At 46.2% G+C, this 20,025-nt stretch overlaps 1 protein-coding gene across 1 annotated transcript in view; it reads right to left on the bottom strand.

Annotated features, from left to right (window-relative positions):
- The window catches only part of MSH3 (mutS homolog 3), a 224,174-nt gene that overhangs the window by 103,035 nt on the left and 101,114 nt on the right, over positions 1–20,025 (bottom strand). Inside the window, exon 13 of the mRNA XM_059725070.1 lies at positions 13,735–13,867. Coding sequence (XP_059581053.1) covers positions 13,735–13,867 — 133 coding nt within the window. The remainder of the gene's footprint in view (positions 1–13,734; positions 13,868–20,025) is intronic.

Below are 20,025 nucleotides of genomic sequence, written 5' to 3' on the forward strand. Positions count from 1 at the left end.
CTTCATAGTACCTTCATAGCACAGACAACATTTGATGAGGCAAGCCCTTTGCTTAGAACGTTTATGCTATACGGCTCTGATTTAGTCTACAAAGGTGCAAATTTACCCTGCCTTCTTCATATTATTTGTCACCTTCTACACAGAAACAACAGGAAAACAAAGCCCTGAGACCACAAACATGAGCAAATATGTACCATAGTGGCTGCCTCTGTGGAACATTATTGTTTTAAAGAAAGGAGAGACTGGTATTGAAGAGAAAATCAAAAGTTCATGAATCTAAAGCACTGCTACAAAGGAGATGCCATAAAACACTACATGAGCATGCAAATGAGATGCATTCTTGGATGCCTAACGCCCCAAAAACGTTCAGGTTAAAATAACTCTGACCTGGAATATGACAGCAAATACCAATACCAGCAAGAATCCCCTGGGACTGTTTTGTTTTTGGGGGTTTTTCTGGAGAACAGGCAGAACTACTTCTAGTTCCAGACCTAGCAAATGCTGGGCTACCACAGATATCTCTGGGCAGCACTACCCTGCACCCCACAGAAAAGTATTCTAGAAATTATTTTACTGTTAATAAATTTCTTAAGAAACCAGTTTCAAATAAGGAGAATTACTTAGCAAACACTCCTTACTTAACTATTAAGATGAGTAGGGCTTCCTCTAATTTTACTTTAATAGCAATGCAAGAATTTAAAGTTAAAATGATTAATTAAGCATAGTAATAATTTGGATCAGAAATGCTAACGTAACTCTGAAAAACTGGGCTCCATGTAAATGGGATCAGATCATTTTAAGTTTTCAACAGACTTTTCCAATAAAAATTACTACTTACGTTTAACACTTTGAAAAACAGTAAAAAATACTTTACATTAAAAAGGATCGATGGTTATTTACCTGGTAGACATCCCCCTAAGATTATTCTATGCTGTTTTTTAAACTAATTTAAAAATATCTTTAGTAATAACTGTAAGCCTATCAAATATAAAAAATATCAGTGGTGACACATAGAGGGTGCACGTGCAGCCCCTGAGAGTGCTGGTGCACCCCCTGACAGGCCACACTCTCCACTTAGGCGATGGGCAAGGGGGGCAGACAGGACCCCCGCTCCAGGTCAGCTAGACTGGCTATGGGAGGACCCTCCCCCCGGGTCACTGGTCACTGCCAGCACCAGCCACCCATGAAAAATATTCATAACTTACAGCAGTTGTAAGAACTGGTTTCAACCCGGCAGCCTCTCAGCAAGTACTGAAAATTGTTTTGCTGTCATCATAGAAAAAGAATGGAACATCTTTGGTGATATGCAATGTCTAGTGCTCTTTCTAGGACAGCACTGAGACTAGCTTGTCCTCATTTACACCAGTAACCAAACTGTTTTCAACAAATCTAAAAGGGGTCAGGGGCACCCCTGTCATCTAAAGGTTATTGTCTTAGGGAATAGCTTTTAAAAGGAAAAATAGGGTGTCAGAAAGGCAGCATGCATGTGTAATATCACCCCTATTAAATACTAATTATTACCTTGAGGTCTCCTAATGAAGCATGCTATTCTTGGTTTAGGAAAATATTAAGTATTTCTTTTTAAGGCCACTGTGTTCATTTTTCCTGGATTTATGCTAATTGGTCTAAAATTGAACCATTTATTTAAATCTGCATTTAATATTGATGAACTAAAAATATCTTTGAAAAAGATGTGTTAGTACACTTTTAAAACTGAATTTTCATCAGTTACTGGTAATTCATCATGAGAAAACAAAAAAATTAAGATAGCCTTCAAGTCAAGTCAACAATTTACTGGGATTTAGGAAGATTTATTTAAATAGCCATCTTGTATATGGACAGATTCTAATCTTATTAGAATACTGACTCATGTGACTTTAATGTAAGAGACTGTTTAGAAACATACATTTTATTTTTCCCTGACAAATGCTTCTTTGAAGTACCTCTCCTGCTTTTTCTTATCACATTGCTTTTAAGTGACTACATTTCCTTGCATTTTAATAAAAAATATATGAAATCAGGAAACAAATGAGATGAGGCATATTTAGATATTTTTTCTTTTTAATCTATCTTTAATTGGTAATATATCCCTGCTTTGTATTTTGACAATTATAGTAAAATGCAGGTGTGTATATGTTTAGAAAAAAAATATTCTCGTTACTTATTTTGCAGCATTTTATTTGGTAAGTTGTTCCTGGCTTTCTTTTATGGGCCAATATGTACTATAAATGCCTGAACATTTCTTCAACTAATAAACTAAAATTTTTCACAAAAATAACTTTAGGCCACTGGGGCATTTTATTGAAATTAATATAAAAGTGCAGTTCTCTTTTTATATAAGGTTATGAAACCAAATGCATTTTCACATGCATGCACTGTACTTTTTTATGTTCTTAATAGGTATGCTTCTATAATCTTATTACCTTTTATCACCAATTTTTGAAACAGAGTACACCTAAAGTAACTGGTACAAGGTAAATAACAGAGGAAATAAAAAGGATTTTGTGTTCTAAAATACAAATTCTTGTTCAGGAACTTTTGATTGGTTTCAAGAACTCTTTAGATATACCAAAAATGTGAGAAAACTGTCTCAATACAGAGAATACAAGATACTGTTTATCCTCTTTGATAAAGTGCAGTTGTCACAAACTTCAGCACATTTATAAGGGACTGAGAGTTAATTTGATTCAGAAACAGATAGGTTTAAACCAGATCTTTCTGGTGAATTAGAAGCTTCTATAATACACCAATCAATCCTGAAAAAAGAAGTTCTTAAATACTCCTGTGATTTCGGCTCAATTACATGAAATGTTTGTGGGGGAAAGGAAAAGGTGGTTATTTTATTTATTTTGTGCAGATATTTTTGCCAACAAACTACTTCAGAATAACCATTGAAAAATAATTGCATCCCCATTTTCAGGTTTCATTTACTTCCCTCTGATTCAAAGTATGCACATGGCATTCTTTTCAAAATAAGCATCCAGCATTCTGGACATGTATCGCATGGTAAATCTCTCTTGCTTCTTGGACCTATGTATCCTCTTCTTGAGGTATATGTCAGAATATCTACACTAAAAGAAAATGAAATTCTGGGAACTGTGTTAAAAAATATTCCCATGATTCATCTGTCCTTCATAAGCCAGTACCACTTTCATTCATTGTACTGTATGATCCTCATTAAGATTGGTGACGCGTAGGGGTGCACATGGGTACACGTGCACCCCCTGAGCGTGGCAGTGCACCCCCTGCGAAAAGGTGCTGGCGACATTGTCACCATTCACCCCCCGCCCTTGCCGCTGACACCGCTGGCAGTGTCTGTGGATCGTCTGTGATTGCTGCTGCCAGTGGTGCCTGCAGGTGGTCGCCAACCACTGGTTGGTGCTCACCACCCCCGCTGCTGACAGTGTTGTGGCTGCCTGTGGCAGCTCCTCACTTGCCTCAACCATGCTTCTGCTGCCAACAGCACCACTGCTGTCTGCAGGAACTTGCCGTGCCACCTCTGGGGGCACATGGCATTCATGCTGATTAATATACAGAGACAGCTGCAAACACATTTGTGATCACACAGACAAATGGTTTATTCTTTGGAAATCAGGTGCTATGCCAGGGGTGGGCAAAATGCAGCCTGTGGGCCAGATGCAGCCCTCCAGGCCATTCTATCCAGCCCGTAAAAATTTAGAAAATTAAGATTTATTTGCCCCTGGCTGCCTGTCATGAGGCCCTCAATGATTTGCCAAAACTCAGTAAACGGCCCTCTACCCAAAATAACTGCCCACCCTGTGCTAGGCTGATGAACTCAATTTGAGGACAGGAGCAGGTGAACGAAATCAGGTAGTTTGTGAGAGTGTGAGGTGGGTCTAGCTCGGGCTCTTGTTGAACTCGCCTGCCACAACTTGGATTGAAAAAAGGAAGAGATATTCAGTGTTATTCTGGGATGAGAAACACCACATACCACCCAGGTGATATGCTCTCACAGTGCAAGCTTTATTCCCCTTCAGGAAATTAGTGTAGCACTCACCTCGCTAATTACTTCATTAGCGAGGGAACATTGGCAAGGCTGATAAGGAGCGCGGGAGTCCCGAGCGTCCCAAACAACTTAGGTTAATTTGTAGTAATAGAGTCCTCTCTGCTAATTGATTCATTAGCTGATCGGGAACTGCCTCTAATGTTACCCACCACTGTCTACGAGGACTGTGCTCCATTTACATTCACCATGGTGGGGTAGAGGGCTCTGGGCTGCTTGTGTCATGGGGCTCCAGCTTGGAGCCTTCTTCCTCAGCATTCCCCTCAGCCCGCTGGTTCCCGGCTTTCCCCGGACTCACTGGATCAGCTGCAACTGCCGGTAAGCTCTCCCTTGCGCTGATGTCTGTCTGTCCCTTCCTGCAATGAGCAGTCTTGGGGTTCTCCAAAGCTAAAGGTCAGGGTTAGGAAAGCTAAGGCGGGCATAGAGCTAGGACTAGCGTCCAAGATCAAAGCTAATAAAAAGTTCTTTTTCAAATATATAGGGAGGATGAAGAAGGCACCGGGAAATGTGTGGCCCCTGCAAGATACGCTGTGCAATCTGGTGGTTGCGCCAGAGGAGAAGGCAGACCTCTTTAACAAATTCTTCACCTCCGTTTTCTTGTGCAGGGACTGGGACTCCCCCACCGTGATTCAAGATGGACTCGAGGGGAATGCCTCCAGACCTAAGGTTGAGGAGGACCGGGTTAGGGTGCTTCTGGAGGGGCTGGATGTGTTCAAATCAGCAGGTCCAGATGCTCTCCACCCCAGGGTGTTGAGGGAGCTAGCAGGGGTTATTGCAGGGCCCTTGGCATGGCTTTACAAGCGCTCGTGGTGCCAGATGATTTGAAGATAGCCAATGTGGTCCCCATCTTTAAAAAAGGGAGGAGGGAGGACCCGAGCACCTATAGGCCCGTCAGTCTTACCTCAATCCTAGGGAACCTCTTTGAGAAGATCATCAAGGAGCACATCTGTGATGGGCCGGCATCGGGGATGATGCTCAAGGGCAACCAGCACGGTTTCATTAGGGGCAGGTCATGTCAGACCAACCTGATTGCCTTTTATGATCAGGTCACAAAAGCATTGGATGCAGGTGTCGCCGTGGATGTAGTCTTTCTGGACTTCAGCAAGGCCTTTGACACTGTCGACCATCCCATCCTCATTAAAAAACTAGGCGACTGTGACATTGATGCCTACACGGTCAGATGGATTGCAAATTGGCTGAAGGGTCATACTCAGAGGGTGGTGGTGGACGGGTCATACTCAGAGGTGGACGGGTAGTACTCAGAGGGTGGTGGTAGACCTGGGGGAGAAGTGGGCAGAGGAGTCCCCCAAGGCTCGGTCCTTGGGCCTGCACTGTTCAATTTCTTTATCAGCAATTTGGACAACGGGGTGAAAAGCAACCTGTTTAAATTTGCTGATGATACCAAAATTTGGGGTGAGGTGGGCACTCTAGTAGGGAGGGAAAGACTGCAGCAAGACCTGGATAGGTTGCAAGGGTGGGCTAACAAAAACAGGATGCGTTTCAATACTGACAAGTGCAGGGTGCTGCACTTGGGCAGTAGTAACCAGCAGCACACTTATAAGATGGGAAACTCCCTTCTTGAGAGCACAGAGGCAGAAAGGGATCTTGGAGTCATTATTGACTCCAAGATGAACATGGGCCGACAATGCGAGGTCACGGTCGGCAGGGCTAACCGGACCTTATCGTACATCTACAGGTGCATCTCAAGTAGGGCCAAGGAGGTGATCCTCCCCCTCTACGCGACACTGGTCAGGCCACAGCTGGAGTACTGTGTCCAGTTCTGGGCACCCCACTTCAAGAGGGATGTGGACAACATTGAGACGGTCCAGAGGAGGGCCACGTGCATGATCTGGGGACAGCAGGGCAGACTGTACAATGAGAGGTTATGGGACCTGAACCTGTTCAGCCTTCACAAGAGAAGGCTGAGGGGGGACCTGGTGATGGTCTATAAACTCACTAGGGGGGACCAGAAGGGTTTGGGGGAGACCTTGTTTCCCCTAGTGCTCCCTGGGATAACAAGGAATAATGGCCACAAGTTGTTGGAGAGTAGGTTTAGATTAGACATCCGTAAGAACTACTTTACAGTTAGGGCGGCTAGGATCTGGAACCAACTTCCAAGGGAAGTGGTGCTGGCTTCTACCCTGGGAGTCTTTAAGAAGCGGCTTGATGCCTACCTGACTGGGGTCACTTGAGCCCAGTTTCCCTCCTGCCCAGGCAGGGGGTCGGACTTGAAGATCTACAAGGTCCCTTCCGGCTCTACTTCTATGATTCTATGAGGGTTCGCTCTCTCTCTCTCCCTTGTCTCTTTTCCTTCTTCCTAGTAGTCCGACTTCTGTCCCCAAAGGTAAACTGTGCTTGTTTGCTGCCGGGTTTATCAGCTGCGCCTGACTAGCCCCCGGTGTGATATCCCCTCCACCTGTGCACCCTGTAACCCGCTCCCATGACTATTCCAGTAATGGGGGCTCCTACCTGAGCCCCTGTTACATAGTTCCTCATAGATTATTTTTCCTGTAGCCAGGGCCATCCCTGGTGGGGGGTGAATCAGGGCGACTGCCCCAGGCCCCGCCCTTTGGGGGGCCCTGCAGAGCTAGGCAGAGCAGCCATGGCAATTCCGCACTGCCACCAGCTTCACATGGGGCTGCTTGGCACCCTACCGTCCTCCCCTGCCCCGGTCGAACCTGCCGCTGGCTTTCTTGCAGCCGGGGGTGGGGCCCTGCACCATGCTTGGATCGTTTCTGCCTGCAGCAGCTTCATCCAGTAAAGTCACCTGGGGGGGTGGAGTAGTTTCATAGACTTTTGGCCACCACTTGTGGGGTGGCCACCCTGATTGCCCCAGGCCTGCAGCCGGAGGTTCTCCAAGACACCTGCTGCACCTCCAGGTCCAAGTGCAGGGTCTAGTCCTAAACCTTCTGAACTTGTACACCCCTGAAAAGAACCTGGAGTTGACGGACTTTTTCCACTAGGTGGCCACTTACATTGGCACCCTCAATCCTTGCAAGTGCCTGGTCCTTGGCAGGGACTTTAATGTCACCCTAGACACGTGAGACTGGTTGAGCAGGGAGTAGAACCAGGCTGCCATGGTGTCACAGAGCACTGAGGTGCCCTGCTCCTTAAGAGGGGAAACTGCTAGGGAAGGAGCCCTAGCAGTGACTAAGGAGCACAGCTGTGGGTTGCCAGGGCAACCAAAGAAGGTCAGCTGACTGAAGGGGGCAGGGCCTGGCTCCCTTATAAACCCTAGGGGCTGGGGCCAGAGTCAGTTCCCTGCCCACGGCCCAAGAGGAAGGAACTCTCTCAGGGAAGAAGGGGGAGGCCTGACTACAGGAGCAGCATTTTGACACTGATGAGGGAAGGAGTGTTCCCCGGTAGGACGGACAGATGTTTTAGCCAGACGGCTTTAATTTATGTTACAGCCCAGGGGCTTGTGTTTTGTTGTTGTTACAAGACCGGTGGTTTGGGTGAGGCTATTAGGGGTTGGAGGAGGCCTCATAGGGGACCCACAGCAGGGTAAGGACCCCAGTGCCTGTGAGGGCGCAGCGTTCGGGGTGCATAGACCCCAGCCCTAGAGAAGGGCAGTTGAGACTCCCCAGAGAGGGGGCATTACTGAGAGGCCCCAGTGAGGGCCTGGTGAGCCCCAGAGAGGGGGCGGCCTTATTGAGAAGCCCAGTGCTGGCATGTTGAGCCCAGAGAGGGCGGCTTGACAGAGAAGGCCCCGAGAGAGGGCAGAATGACAGAGAAGACCCCGAGAGGGGGCAGCAGTATTGAGGAGTGCCCTGAGAGGGGGCAAAAGCCCCAGAGAAGGGGCAGTATTGAGAAGCCCCAGTGTGGGCAAGGAGAGCCCCAGGAGAGGGCAGCATTATTGGGAAGCCCCAGGGCGGGCGTGGTGAGCCCCAGGAGAGGGCATAGCATCACTGAGAAGGCCCCAGAGCAGGGGCAGCATTGTAGATAAGGCCCCAGAGAAGAGGGCGCAGAATGAGATAGAGCCAGGGAGAGCCCTAGCACCGGAGGGAGTGCATCTAAGGAAGGAAGGCCCAGAGAGAACAGGAAGGGGCCAGATAGTGATAGACCTGAGTCAACGACTGTTCCATCGGCGAGGTGTGGACTGTGGTGTAGGGGAGGAAACAGAGCCGCAAATAGTGCCCCCTAGCAGCGGGGCAGTACAAGGGCAGCCTCCCGCTAATTAACACCAATTAATCAATTATCAACAAGGCATGGCAGGCGAGTAGGCGGGTGGTTGCCCCAGGAACAGGTGTGGGGGCCACATTAAGGTCGGCCTAGAGGGGATACCTGTTACACATGGGCATCCTCAGGGAGATCCTGACAGACTACTCCCTGGTGGATGTCTGGCATGCCTGTCACCCTACCAACCCCCTGCCTTCACCTATGTAAGGGTGCGGGAGGAGCAGGCATGCTGCTCCCAGTTGGACTGGGTTTATCTCTCTTTGTCTGGGCTCACTCCTCTGGCATCTGGCTGACCTTTCAGTGATCACTACCTTGTCTAAGCCCAGGCCATTCTAGGATCTGGGCATCCAAAGTCAGCCTACTGGCATTTCAGTGCCAGTCTGCTGGAGGATGTGGGTTTCAGGGAGGCCTTCCGGGAGTTCTGGCTGGCCTGGCAGAAGCAACAGCTTTCCCCTCGGCTCAGAGATGTTGGGACATAGGGAAGGCACGCATCCGGCTCTTTTGTCACAGCTACACTCGGGGGGAGCACACCCGGCAGAGGGAGGCAGTTCGAGAGCAGCTCAAGCAGGAAGTGGCTACTGAACCAACCAGCTCATCCCTCTGCAGAGAATGTTGGGAGAGGCAGGAAGAGCTTTGCGCTCTGGACGATGACCACATCCACGGTGCATTTTTTGCTCATGTGTCCAGCTCCTTCAGGAGATGGACCATGGCTTCCACTTCTATGCCCTGGACAGGAGGCGGGGGACCAAAAAGTACATCACCTGCCTTCTGGTGGGTGACAGCACCCCCCTCATGATCGCAGTGAGATATGCTGGTGCACATGGGCCTTCTATTAAGAGCTCCTGGAGCTACGGCACTGGGAGGGCCTGTCATGTGCCCTCCTGTCCCTGGAGAAGGCATTTGACAGAGTGGATCACAGGTACCTCACAGGCACATTGTGAGCCTTTGGCTTCAGGCCCCACTTTGTGAGGGCTTTCTAGGTGCTGTATGCCTCTGCAGAGTGTTTGGTCAAGCTCAAACTGGACCCTGACGGAGCCCATTCCATTCAGGAGAGGGGTGCATCAAGGCTGCCCACTGTCAGTCCACCTGTACACCTTGGCCCTGGAGCTCTTCCTCGTTTTCCTGCGGAGGCGGGTGGCAGAGTTGATATTCCGGGAGCCGGCAATGAGGCTGGTCCTGTCAGTGTATGCTGATGATGTACGCCTCACAGCCCAGGACTCGGGCAACCGGGCACAGGTGGAGGCCTGCCAGACATTGTACTCAGCGGCCTCCTCTGCCCGGGTCAAATAGGTCAAGAGCTATGGCCTGGTGGTGGGTGACAGGTGGGCTCACTCCCAGCCATGCCCCACGGGATCTGCTGGAGTGCAGGCTCACTGCTCTACTTGGAGATCTACCTGTCCCCCCACAGACCCCTCCCTGCTGGAAAACTGGCACCAGCTGGAGACAAGGGTGGTGGAGCAGCTCTGGACATGGGCAGGGTTCCTGAGGTGTCTCTCCCTGCATGGGAGACTGCAGGTGCTGAGCCAGATGGTCCTGTCCATGCTATAGCACCGCTTACACACCTCTGTGCCCCTGAGGTAGGGGCAGGGCTCCAGAGATGGGCACTGGAGTTTTTTTGGCCTGGATGGCACTGGGTCACTGCAGAGGTCCTGAGCCTCCCCTTGCAGGAAGGTGGCCAGGGCCTGGTTTGCCTCCGCAGCCGGGTCTTGACGTTCTACCTTCAGGCCCTGCAGCAACTACTATACGGTGTTGGTAGCCACACAGCATGGGGCCACCTGGGTCACGCTGTCCTCCAACACTTCCTGGGGCTCCCATACAACTGGCAGCTCCTCAGCCTGCAGGGGTCCTCCCTGCAGGACCTGCGAGGGTTGCCAGAGTACTGCCAAGACCTCTTCCATTCCTGGAGGTTGGTCTCTGCTTCCAGTTCCCTTGCAACGCTCGCTCAGGGTGCTGACCTGCTCATAGAGTCCCTCCTCTGGAACCTCCAGCTGGAGATGCCAACAGCAGAGGTGCCCTGGTTGCAATAGAGGCTGATCCTGACTGGTGACACCCATATCGGAGACCTTCTGGACTTACAATAGGCAGGAGTGGGTGGACCCTGCTGTGTTGGCCCGGCACATGGGTCAACCCATGACACATGCGACCTGCCATCTGGTCCAGGAGGTGAAATCTGACCCATCTCCCGATGCCCTTGCTCTTGCCCTTGCCAACCAGGTCCTGCATGGTGGCAGCGTGTCCTCCAGCCCACCAGAGCTGTCATGGGGATGGCACCTTGCCTGGCCTCACGATGATCCCCGCTGCACCAAACATGCAGCACAGGAAACCTTTTTATTGTTCCCAGTGTGCCTCTTGCAGCATCTCAAACTGGTTTGGGATGCTGCAAGAGGCACATGTGCAATGATGTGGACATGCCCTAAGGGAACAAACTTTATACTTTAAAGGAAGAACATATGCCTAAAAATGTTGTACGTCTATACATTTGCATTGCACTAGCCACACACGTGTGGTACAGGATTACTGTCTGCTTCTGCCTTGATGTGATAAAAATGCAGATTACAGCATTTATTATTGCAGATGTAAAGGTGGGGTCCCATGAGCCATTGCTTTCATGCTCCTGGGGAGGTGAAGCAAAGAAGTGCCTATTTAAAAGTTTACTGGCAATTTTGCCATGGTAAGGTTATGATGCCAGATGTGAACACTGTCCCAAACTGTCACGAACTCCTCCATGACCATTTCAGGCTGGACATAAGAAAGAACTTCTTTACTGTCCGAGCCCCCAAGGTTTGGAATAGACTGCCGCTGGACGTGGTTCAAGCACCCACTTTGAGCACCTTCAAGAGACAACTGGATCTTTATCTTGCTGGGATCCTATGATCCCTGCTGACTTCCTGCTCCTGGGGCAGGGGGCTGGACTCGATGATCTTCTGAGGTCCCTTCCAGCCCTAATATCTATGAACCTATGAATCTGTTTCTAGGAAGACTGACTGTTCTGCTCATTCTTGCTTTTTCCAAGTGTATCCCTTGTCAATTCGCTCTCCCTCCTTCCACACAGAGTTCTTCCTTCCACTTCTCTGTCATCTTAGATTTCTTCAGGGATGATGACAAGAGCTCTGCAAACATTTCATTTTCAGTTTTCCTTTCCTTGCCCTGGAGATTTGATGCATGTTCTGTGGTGAGTGACGCATCTAACCATAGAGAACCTGAGGAATCCGGTGCAGGAACTAAAGGGATGGAGAAAAAGAACCAATGCCAGTCTCCATGGAAACAATAATAACATTGTTTCACCCTCAGCTTCCGACTGCTGCTCCCATACTCTTTCTGGTTTGATGCGAGCTTGAAAATGAAACATCATTTTCTACCTTAACTTCCCATACAAAATAGGAACCCTACTCTACTCCTACATTGCTGAGATGGTGGGTGTCTGAAGGTAGATATGCAAGAGGATTTCATATTTTTGGCTTGGTATATGCACGCATTACTGATAACAGGTTTGCAGGGAACATCAGCAACTGCAATTGAAATTAAGGAAAATTACCTTCATCTGAGTCACCAAATGGCAAAGAAGTGGTTCTCTCAAGAAGGCAATGAGCAGACCAGGAAAATATGCAGCTATGTTACTCACCACTTTGGTCCCCTATAGATGGTGCTGCATTGGAAGGGCAATTCTACCTCTACAAACAACCCCCAAGTCTCCTTTGCCTTACAATGTCCATGGCAATAAAGCAGGAACTATCTTTGCCTTAATCCTTTGTTTTTAATCGCCTGCAGATGTGCAGAGAGGACAGCAAACAGAAATTCCAAAGAAACTGTTCCAAACCAAAGGGGTTGATATTGTTGAGTTTTGTCACAGCAAGCCAAGCGCTTCCTCTCTATGTGATAGAGGTCTCACATTTGGGAAAGATACCACATAGAATATGAACACTGACAAAAGCTCAGAGCACACACACAATATTAAGCAAAGTCCTTTTAATTTTTCCTAATGTAGCTGACATTAGATCAGAGGAGTCTGACTGAAAGTCCTAATAAGGCTGAGTGATTGTGCTCTCTTAATGTCCACAGTGCTGTGCACATGTACTGGGATTCAGTTGTGTCCTCCTCCTCATAAATCCAACTCCTCAAGGGCAGGACAAGTCCTGTTTCTATCCGCATCTCTTTCTTCAGTGCATAATTCCACTGGAGCTCCTTTCCTTTGCTGCAGCATTAAGCTGTTTTGGGAGCAACACTTCTCCATATTTGCATTACAGTGGTTGTTTTTACAGCAAGAATGAACGGTCTCATTTCAGATCACAAAGGAATCCAAAGCTTCTATATAGCTTCACACAGATGCATGAGGCATCACTGCTGTACAGCTAGCTGAAAAGGATACAAGAGCCAGGGAGTAATTGCAAATGGAGTGCTCCTGGAAAGTGCTAGCATTTTAACAGGGATTTGCCATCTGATCAACATGACCTCAAAGAAATAGAGCCCACAGGTAGAGACAGGTGGGTCCTGACACAAAGCAATGCACTCCAACATAGCCGTGGGAAGACTGTCAAGTTACTTAAAACTATAGACGCCTCCATACAAAAAACTTATTTCATGCTACTTCATCTTGAAATTAACTTTCAAAGTTCATTAAGTTTATTAACCAATTCACACAAACTGGTCAGTTAATTTGGTAGAGCAGCATTCCATGGAAACAGGGCACTTTAAATATATATTACTGCAATTTTCCTCTCGCATCCTGTATATGGGTGGATAGGCAAAATACATTGTTGAATTAAGCCCCAACTAGTTATTCAAGATCTAACTTTCAATTTTTGAAAGAGACTGATCTTTTTCACTATACCATCAAAAGAAATTACAACTTTGTTCTCCCTCTTCCCACCTACTTCTTTATCTAAAACAAACTGTCAAAATCTCTAAATATAACAGGGAAATAAAAGAACATGAAGTACAGCACAGGTGTTATTAGCACATTAATCTGCTTCAGCTACGAATTGCCAGAGTCTCATTACAAGTAATTCTTATTAAAATGTTCAAGCAAAATCTAAATTATAGAATTTATAAACAAATTAACATAATCTGAAAACATTAACACTTAACTGCAGTAAAGTGGTTTTCACTTACCAATGTGATTTTTAGATGAGCATACAGTATTAAATGTAGTTTTAAGAAATAACCAGTGAAGTCACTCTCAATTACTGGGTTATTCTCATGTAATGGCCATCGAGCAGGGTAACAGAACTAAAAAAACACTATATATATAAAATCACTGATATGAACACAATTTGTATTTATTTTCCAAATCATTTCTTCCTCCAATACTATGTTATCAATTCAAGTGGTATAACCAGACTAACTGAAATCAAAGAAACTATTAGTATATTTTTGTCTTTATATGTCAGCTTTTATCCTTAATAAAGTTAAAGTAAATAAATAAATGCATAAATAAATATGCTTAAGCTTCTGAAAAACTTATGAAAGTAAATGTATAGATATCAACAAATATTTAGAAAACAGAGTTTGTGATGTGATAGTTCACTGCTTACCTTTTTGTGATAAATACTACACAGTCCCCTCTCTACGTCTGGCATCTTACACAGATGATTTTGAATCTGACCAAATACACTGGATTCTGACAGGAGAATTTCAGACACAGCATCCAGTCTGGCATTTATTTCACTGTAAGACAACAACAATAATGAGATCTGTAAAAAAACAAACCAAAAACTCCCCCCAGAAAACAACCCCAAAAACTCCAGCTTTCTTTAAATATGGGAACACACACACTTTAGATATCTATATCTATCTAAATATAGATATATAGTTACTTTGGTCATGCCTCCATGATTGCATATAAAATTACATAAAATGATTAAGATTTACTTATATTTGAATATGGTTTAAGAGACAACAAATCCCAAGCATGTTACAGGAAAATTCCCCAGACCCTTGAGGGGTGGACATGCCAGTGTTGACTCCATGATGTTAGGGCCATCATTTGTCCTGGATATGTTGAATAATGCAGGATTGAGGCATAACATATTCAGTGGTCCGTACTGAACTCCTCGGGCATTTATAGACGTGCTCCAGGAGGCAGGGGAGAGGGAGGAGCTTAAATTAGTGCAGCTCTGAGAGCCATGCTAATTAAGAGCACCTGGAGCGCCATGCGTCACCGCACTGAAAAATGGCAATGGGGCAGTTTGAACTAAAGCTCTTTGAATGAGCTTTAGTTTAAAGTACTCCACTGCCATTTTTCAGCTCAGGGATGCTGATACGTGTGACACTGGAGTCTGCTGAAGTGCAGCAATTAGTTTGTTCCAGCAAACTCGATTAATCAGAGCAACCTCCCTGCACAAGTATAGGAGCTCTGCATTTCCAACTGAACCGGTGACTCAGCTTACAACTTCAGTGAGAAATGGAGCTTATGGAACCTGCAAACTTCATACATTGACAGCATAGCTTAAGTGTTCACTGAGGATGCAAATGTGGGACTACTACTAGATACAAGTCTATCTCTCTCACTACTCAAGAACCACACTTGAGGCTATTATGAAAGTCCTAGATTTGTCCAAAACAATTAAACTAGGTTGCTGCAGCATCCTGGGGTGCCTTGAGATGCTTTCAACGGTGCTGCAGGTTGCCATACAATGTTAGTTTGTTGAACGAGCTTTAATTAAAGCACTCCCAACACCATTTTGAAGCGTGGGCACTGAATACACAAGATGCTAACTAAAGTGGCTCCTGAGAGCTACTCTAATTAAAGTGGTCCTGCCTACCACAAAGCACGTGTAAAGATCCTTTCCTGATCAACATGACCTCAACATGATCCTTTCCTGCCTATGCAGGGGGTCGGACTCGATGATCTATTGAGATCCCTTCCGACCCTAACATCTATGAATCCCCAGAGATTTCAAATAAAAATCCATAATGTCAAAAGCATTCTGCCCTGTTGTGATCTGAGTTCTTTGCAACAAAAGAACTGTTCTATCTGTTTCTATATGTAAAAAAAAAGAGCGAAAACTAACAGCTACCCTCTTCCAAGGGGTGCCTTGAATCCAAAAAGATTGAGAACACCTGCTCTAAACTAGCACTGAAGAAATACATGTCTCACAGAAGGTAGACTCAAACTTTGTTTGTGCTTTTGATTTCAAGTGCATAATTTTTCTCACTTATAAGGAAATTCTTAGGTTTAATAAATTTAAGAAAGAGTAACAACTGAGAAGATAATCCCCTCTACACCAATGTTTCTAGATTCTCATCCCCCCCAAAATGCATACTAGAAATTAAGGTTCCAATTCTTCCTTTAATTCTGATCCTGTATCGCCAAACCTTCTCCACATACATATTACTCTAAACACCTTATCTCCTTCTACTTCCAAAGTGGACCATAGGGCCGGCACCACACTTCTCACCCCCTCACTTCATATCTGTGATGCATAACATCTAAAGATCCATGTACATTTCCACACAAGGCCCTGTCTAATTTAGGAAAAAGAGTATTAAAAGACATATCATAGCTAAAATGTTTATTTAAACGGTGTTTAAACATTTATTAGTATTTGGTCCCTAGGGTTAATTCTGTTTGGCATTTCCCAATTATATAAGACAGAGGGGCACACAGGAGTCTGGGGGCACAGATAAAGGGAAAAGTGCATCAGTGAGGTGAATAGAAGACTCCAGTGATGGTGCCATCGTGAAGGGTTTGGCTTCCTTGACTGCAGTCCACATTGCAGAGAGAGCAGACTGTTGGGAAGGGATGGCCTCCATCTCACTTGGAAAGGGAAGAAGCTCTTCTCGGCCAGAATGGCTGACCTTCTTGACAGGGCTTTAAACTAAGACTGCAGGGGGATGGGCGATCTATTAACAGTTCTAGCCCAAGTCATGTCAGCTGCATTACTAATAACTTGGGCAGCCCAAGGGAACCTGCTCTGATGACAGCCCAGAGAAAGGTCCCGCTTTGTAGTATGAATTTTTGCATATTAGTTATTATGTTTAAATGATAATAGTATTGAATTGATCAACCTCTATGAAAACTCCATTTTGTGCTTGTTCCCTGCTTGACATAAGTAGATGAGCTTTGTATGTCCTGTGTACATGTGTGTCTGTGTGAGAGGGTGAATGGTGAAAGAATGGTAACTATTTGCATGAAAACAGAAGATTTAACTGATTGTGTAAGCAACAAGGCGCCAATGTATGAGTTACCAAACAGTAAACTGATTAAGCTAATTAATGGATGGCTGAAGAACTCATCTGTGATCAGGTGCAAAGAAGAAGGAATTTTGCATATCCTGCTATTTGAACTACACAATACTTCAAGGGAGAGATACTAACTACAATGCTTCAAGGCAGAGATCAAGACTGAAATATCAATTCTGAGATACCAACTTTACTGGAATGACCTCAAGTTGAGATAACCAGAAGAAACAACCTCTAATTAAAAACTGAGCATGGAAAAACCCCAATGCTGAACAAAGACTTGAAATCCCTAAAAAAGTGAGATGCAGACAAGCCAAGATGGGGAAATCCACTCTCTGCAACATCATGGAGCACAGGCCACGCTCTTCCCCTGCTCCCATCATCCTCAATAAGCCTGGATTTGACCACCCAGTGCTAATATTGAGTAACTTTTGCTGGTAACTATAACATCTTGCTGGAGTGGTTTTGTCTGTATGTCTGTTTGTATGACTGGTGTGTCGAAGCTTGTGTATCTGCTTCGTGTAATCAATAAAACACAGCATTTTGCCTTATCCCCCTTTATAAGTTCTCACTCTTCATTTGAGCAATTGGCAATTTTAAAGTAACAACTTCACCCCATAGGGAAGCATTGGGCTTCTCATGGTGGACTTAACTGACTGTACACAAACGCCAGGAGCTTGGTAAACAAGCCAGAGGAACTGGTCCTTCTCCTATGTGAAAATGACTATGACCTTGTAGGGATAACGGAGACCTGGTGGGACTCTACCTATAATTGGTCTGTTGCTTTAGAGGGTTACACCTTGTATAGTAGAGACCGTGTTGGGAAGAGGGTTGGGGGTGTTGCTCTCTGTCAAGGATCAGTTCACTTCCCTGCAAATTGAGTTTTCTAACCAGGAAAGGTGTCTTGAGACCATCTGGGTCAAAATATGGGGAGAACATGGGGAGGGTGACATACTTGTAGGAGTCTACTATATATCTCCCCACCAAGAAGAAGAACTAGATCAGGAATTCAACAGGGAACTGGTCGAGACTGCGTGCTCCCAATGCATAATAGTCTTAGGGGACTTCAACTTCCCTGACATCTCTTGGGATGAGCACATGGCCAAATCTGACAGGTTGCATAGCTTTCTCGCTTGCACTGATGACCTCTACCTGACGCAGGAGGTCTATGGGCCGACTAGGGGAGAGGCATTGCTTGATCTGGTCCTGGGCAAAGGGGAGGACCTGGTGAATGATGTGAGGATCAACAGGAAGCTTGGTGACAGTGACCATGAATTGGTCAACTTCTCAGTTCACTGAAGAGCAGGCAAATCGCTCAGTAAAACAGAAATCCTTAATTTTGTGAAGACTGACTTTTGCTAACTTAGAGATTTGGTCAGGCAGGCAATTAGAGGCCATATCCCCCTTGAAAAGGGAGTACATGAGGAATGGTCATCTATCAAAAACAATCCTTGAAGCACAGGGGAAAGCCATGCCATCTCACAAGAAATGCAGTCAACAGGCAAGGAAGCCCCCTTGGCTGAACAAGGAACTGTTGGACCTCATTAAACTCCAAAGAGAAGCCTATACCAGTTGGAAAACAGGAAGCATCACCAAAGAGGACTACTCAGCACACGCCCGCACCTGTAGAGAGTGGTCCAGAAAAGCTAAGGCACAAACTGAACTCAAAATAGCTCAGGGAATCAAGGACAACAAAAAGTCCTTCACATATGTGGGAAGTTGAAAAAAGAACAAAGATAGCATTGGGCCCCTGTGAGATCTAACGGGGCAACTGACATTCGACACCCGAGAAAGGGCCAATCTACTAAACGACTTTTTTGCAACGGTTTTTCACCCTCCCAAGGGGATCACACTATCAGAAAGGACACAAACCATCCTGGGAGCGGGTGACGGACCCAAAATTGATCTGGATCAGGTGAGGGAACACCTTGAGAAACTGGACATTATCAAGTCTGCAGGCCCAGACAAAATACACCCAAGAGGCTTGAGGGAGTTGGCAGACATCATTGCACCCTCCTTGGCAAAGATATTTGAAAATTTGTGGCACTTGGGTGAGGTCCCAGAAGACTGGAAAAGAGCCAATGTTGTCCCTGCCTTCAAGAAAGGGAGGAGGGATGACCCGGAGAATTATAGACTAATCAGTCTGATGTCCATCCCTGGAAAAATCCTGGAGAAAATTGTCAAGGGATCCATCAACACCAGATGAACGGAAGGCAAGCTTCTGAAGGCCAGCCAACATGGCTTTGTGACTGGCAGGTCTTTCCTGACGAACCTCATCTCCTTCTATGACCAGGCAACATGTGCCCTGGATAAGGGAGATGACATGGCTGTCATATCTGGATTTCAAGAAAGTGTTTGACCTAGTTCCCCATGATGTCCTCATGGGTAAGCTGGGGAACTGTGCCCTTGATCATCTTACAGTCCGATGGCTAGGTAACTGGCTACGGGGTCTGACCCAAAGAGTACTAGTTGACAGAAGCAAATCAACATGGCGCAGGGTGACCAGTGGAGTCCCTCAGGGCTTGGTACTTAAGCCAATACTCTTTAACATTTTCACTAATGATCTGGATTCGGGAATCAGATGCGAACTGGCAAAATTCATGGATGACACCAAATTATGGGGGAGGGCGGTCACACCGCAGGACAGGCTGGGGATACAGGCTGATTTGGACATGCTCTCAAAGTGGGCTGACCAAAACCTGATGGCCTTCAACATGGAGAAGTGTAAGGTTCTGCACCTTGATAGGAAGAACCTTCAACATACTTACAGGCTCAGGAGTGCTATGCTCGCTAGCACCACGACTGAAAGAGACTTGGGGGTCTTGATTGACAAGATGAATATGAGCCACCAATGCAATGCCGTGGTTGGCAAAGCAAACCAAACTCTGGCGTGCATCCACCAATGCATCTCAAGGAAAACCAGGGATGTCATTCTCCCACTTTACTCAGCCTTGGTGAGACAGCAGCTGGAGTACTGTGTCCAGTTTTGTGCCCCCCACTTCAGCGGGGATGTGGAAAAGCTTGAGAGAGTTCAGAGGAGAGCCACTTGCATGATCCAAGGTCTAGAGGGCAGGCTGTACAAGGAGAGGCTAAGGGACTTGGGACTCTTCAGCCTGGAAAAGAGAAGGCTCAGGGGGGACTTGGTAGCAGCCTACAATTATATAAGAGGAGCACATCAAGACCTGGGAGAACAACTGTTCACCAGAGCTCCCCAAGGGATAACAAGGTCTAACGGCTATAAACTCCAGGCAGGCTGATTTAGACTACACATAAGAAAAAAGTTATTTATGGTGCAAGTGTCCAGGGTCTGGAACAGACTCCCCCAGAGGTGGTGCAAGCACCTACTCTGGACTCTTTCAAAAAACACGTGGATGTTTTTCTTGCTGGGGTCACTTGATCTCAGCTGAATTCCTGCCTATGGGTGGGGGGGCAGAGGGGAGCTGGACTCGATGATCTTACGAGGTCCCTTTCAGCCCCTAATGTCTATGAAATCTATGAAATATGGTGACTGGTGTTTTGCTTCTTTTTATTACCACAAACATAAATCATTATGCTTTATTGTGACAGCTGAAAAGTGTGCCTGTGTGATAAAGGTGCTTGCTGAAGGCTCTATGAAGATTATTTTCTGTATTTGTTTAGAT

This window comes from Alligator mississippiensis, chromosome 3 (assembly GCF_030867095.1).
Source record: "Alligator mississippiensis isolate rAllMis1 chromosome 3, rAllMis1, whole genome shotgun sequence".
NCBI lineage: Eukaryota > Metazoa > Chordata > Crocodylia > Alligatoridae > Alligator > Alligator mississippiensis.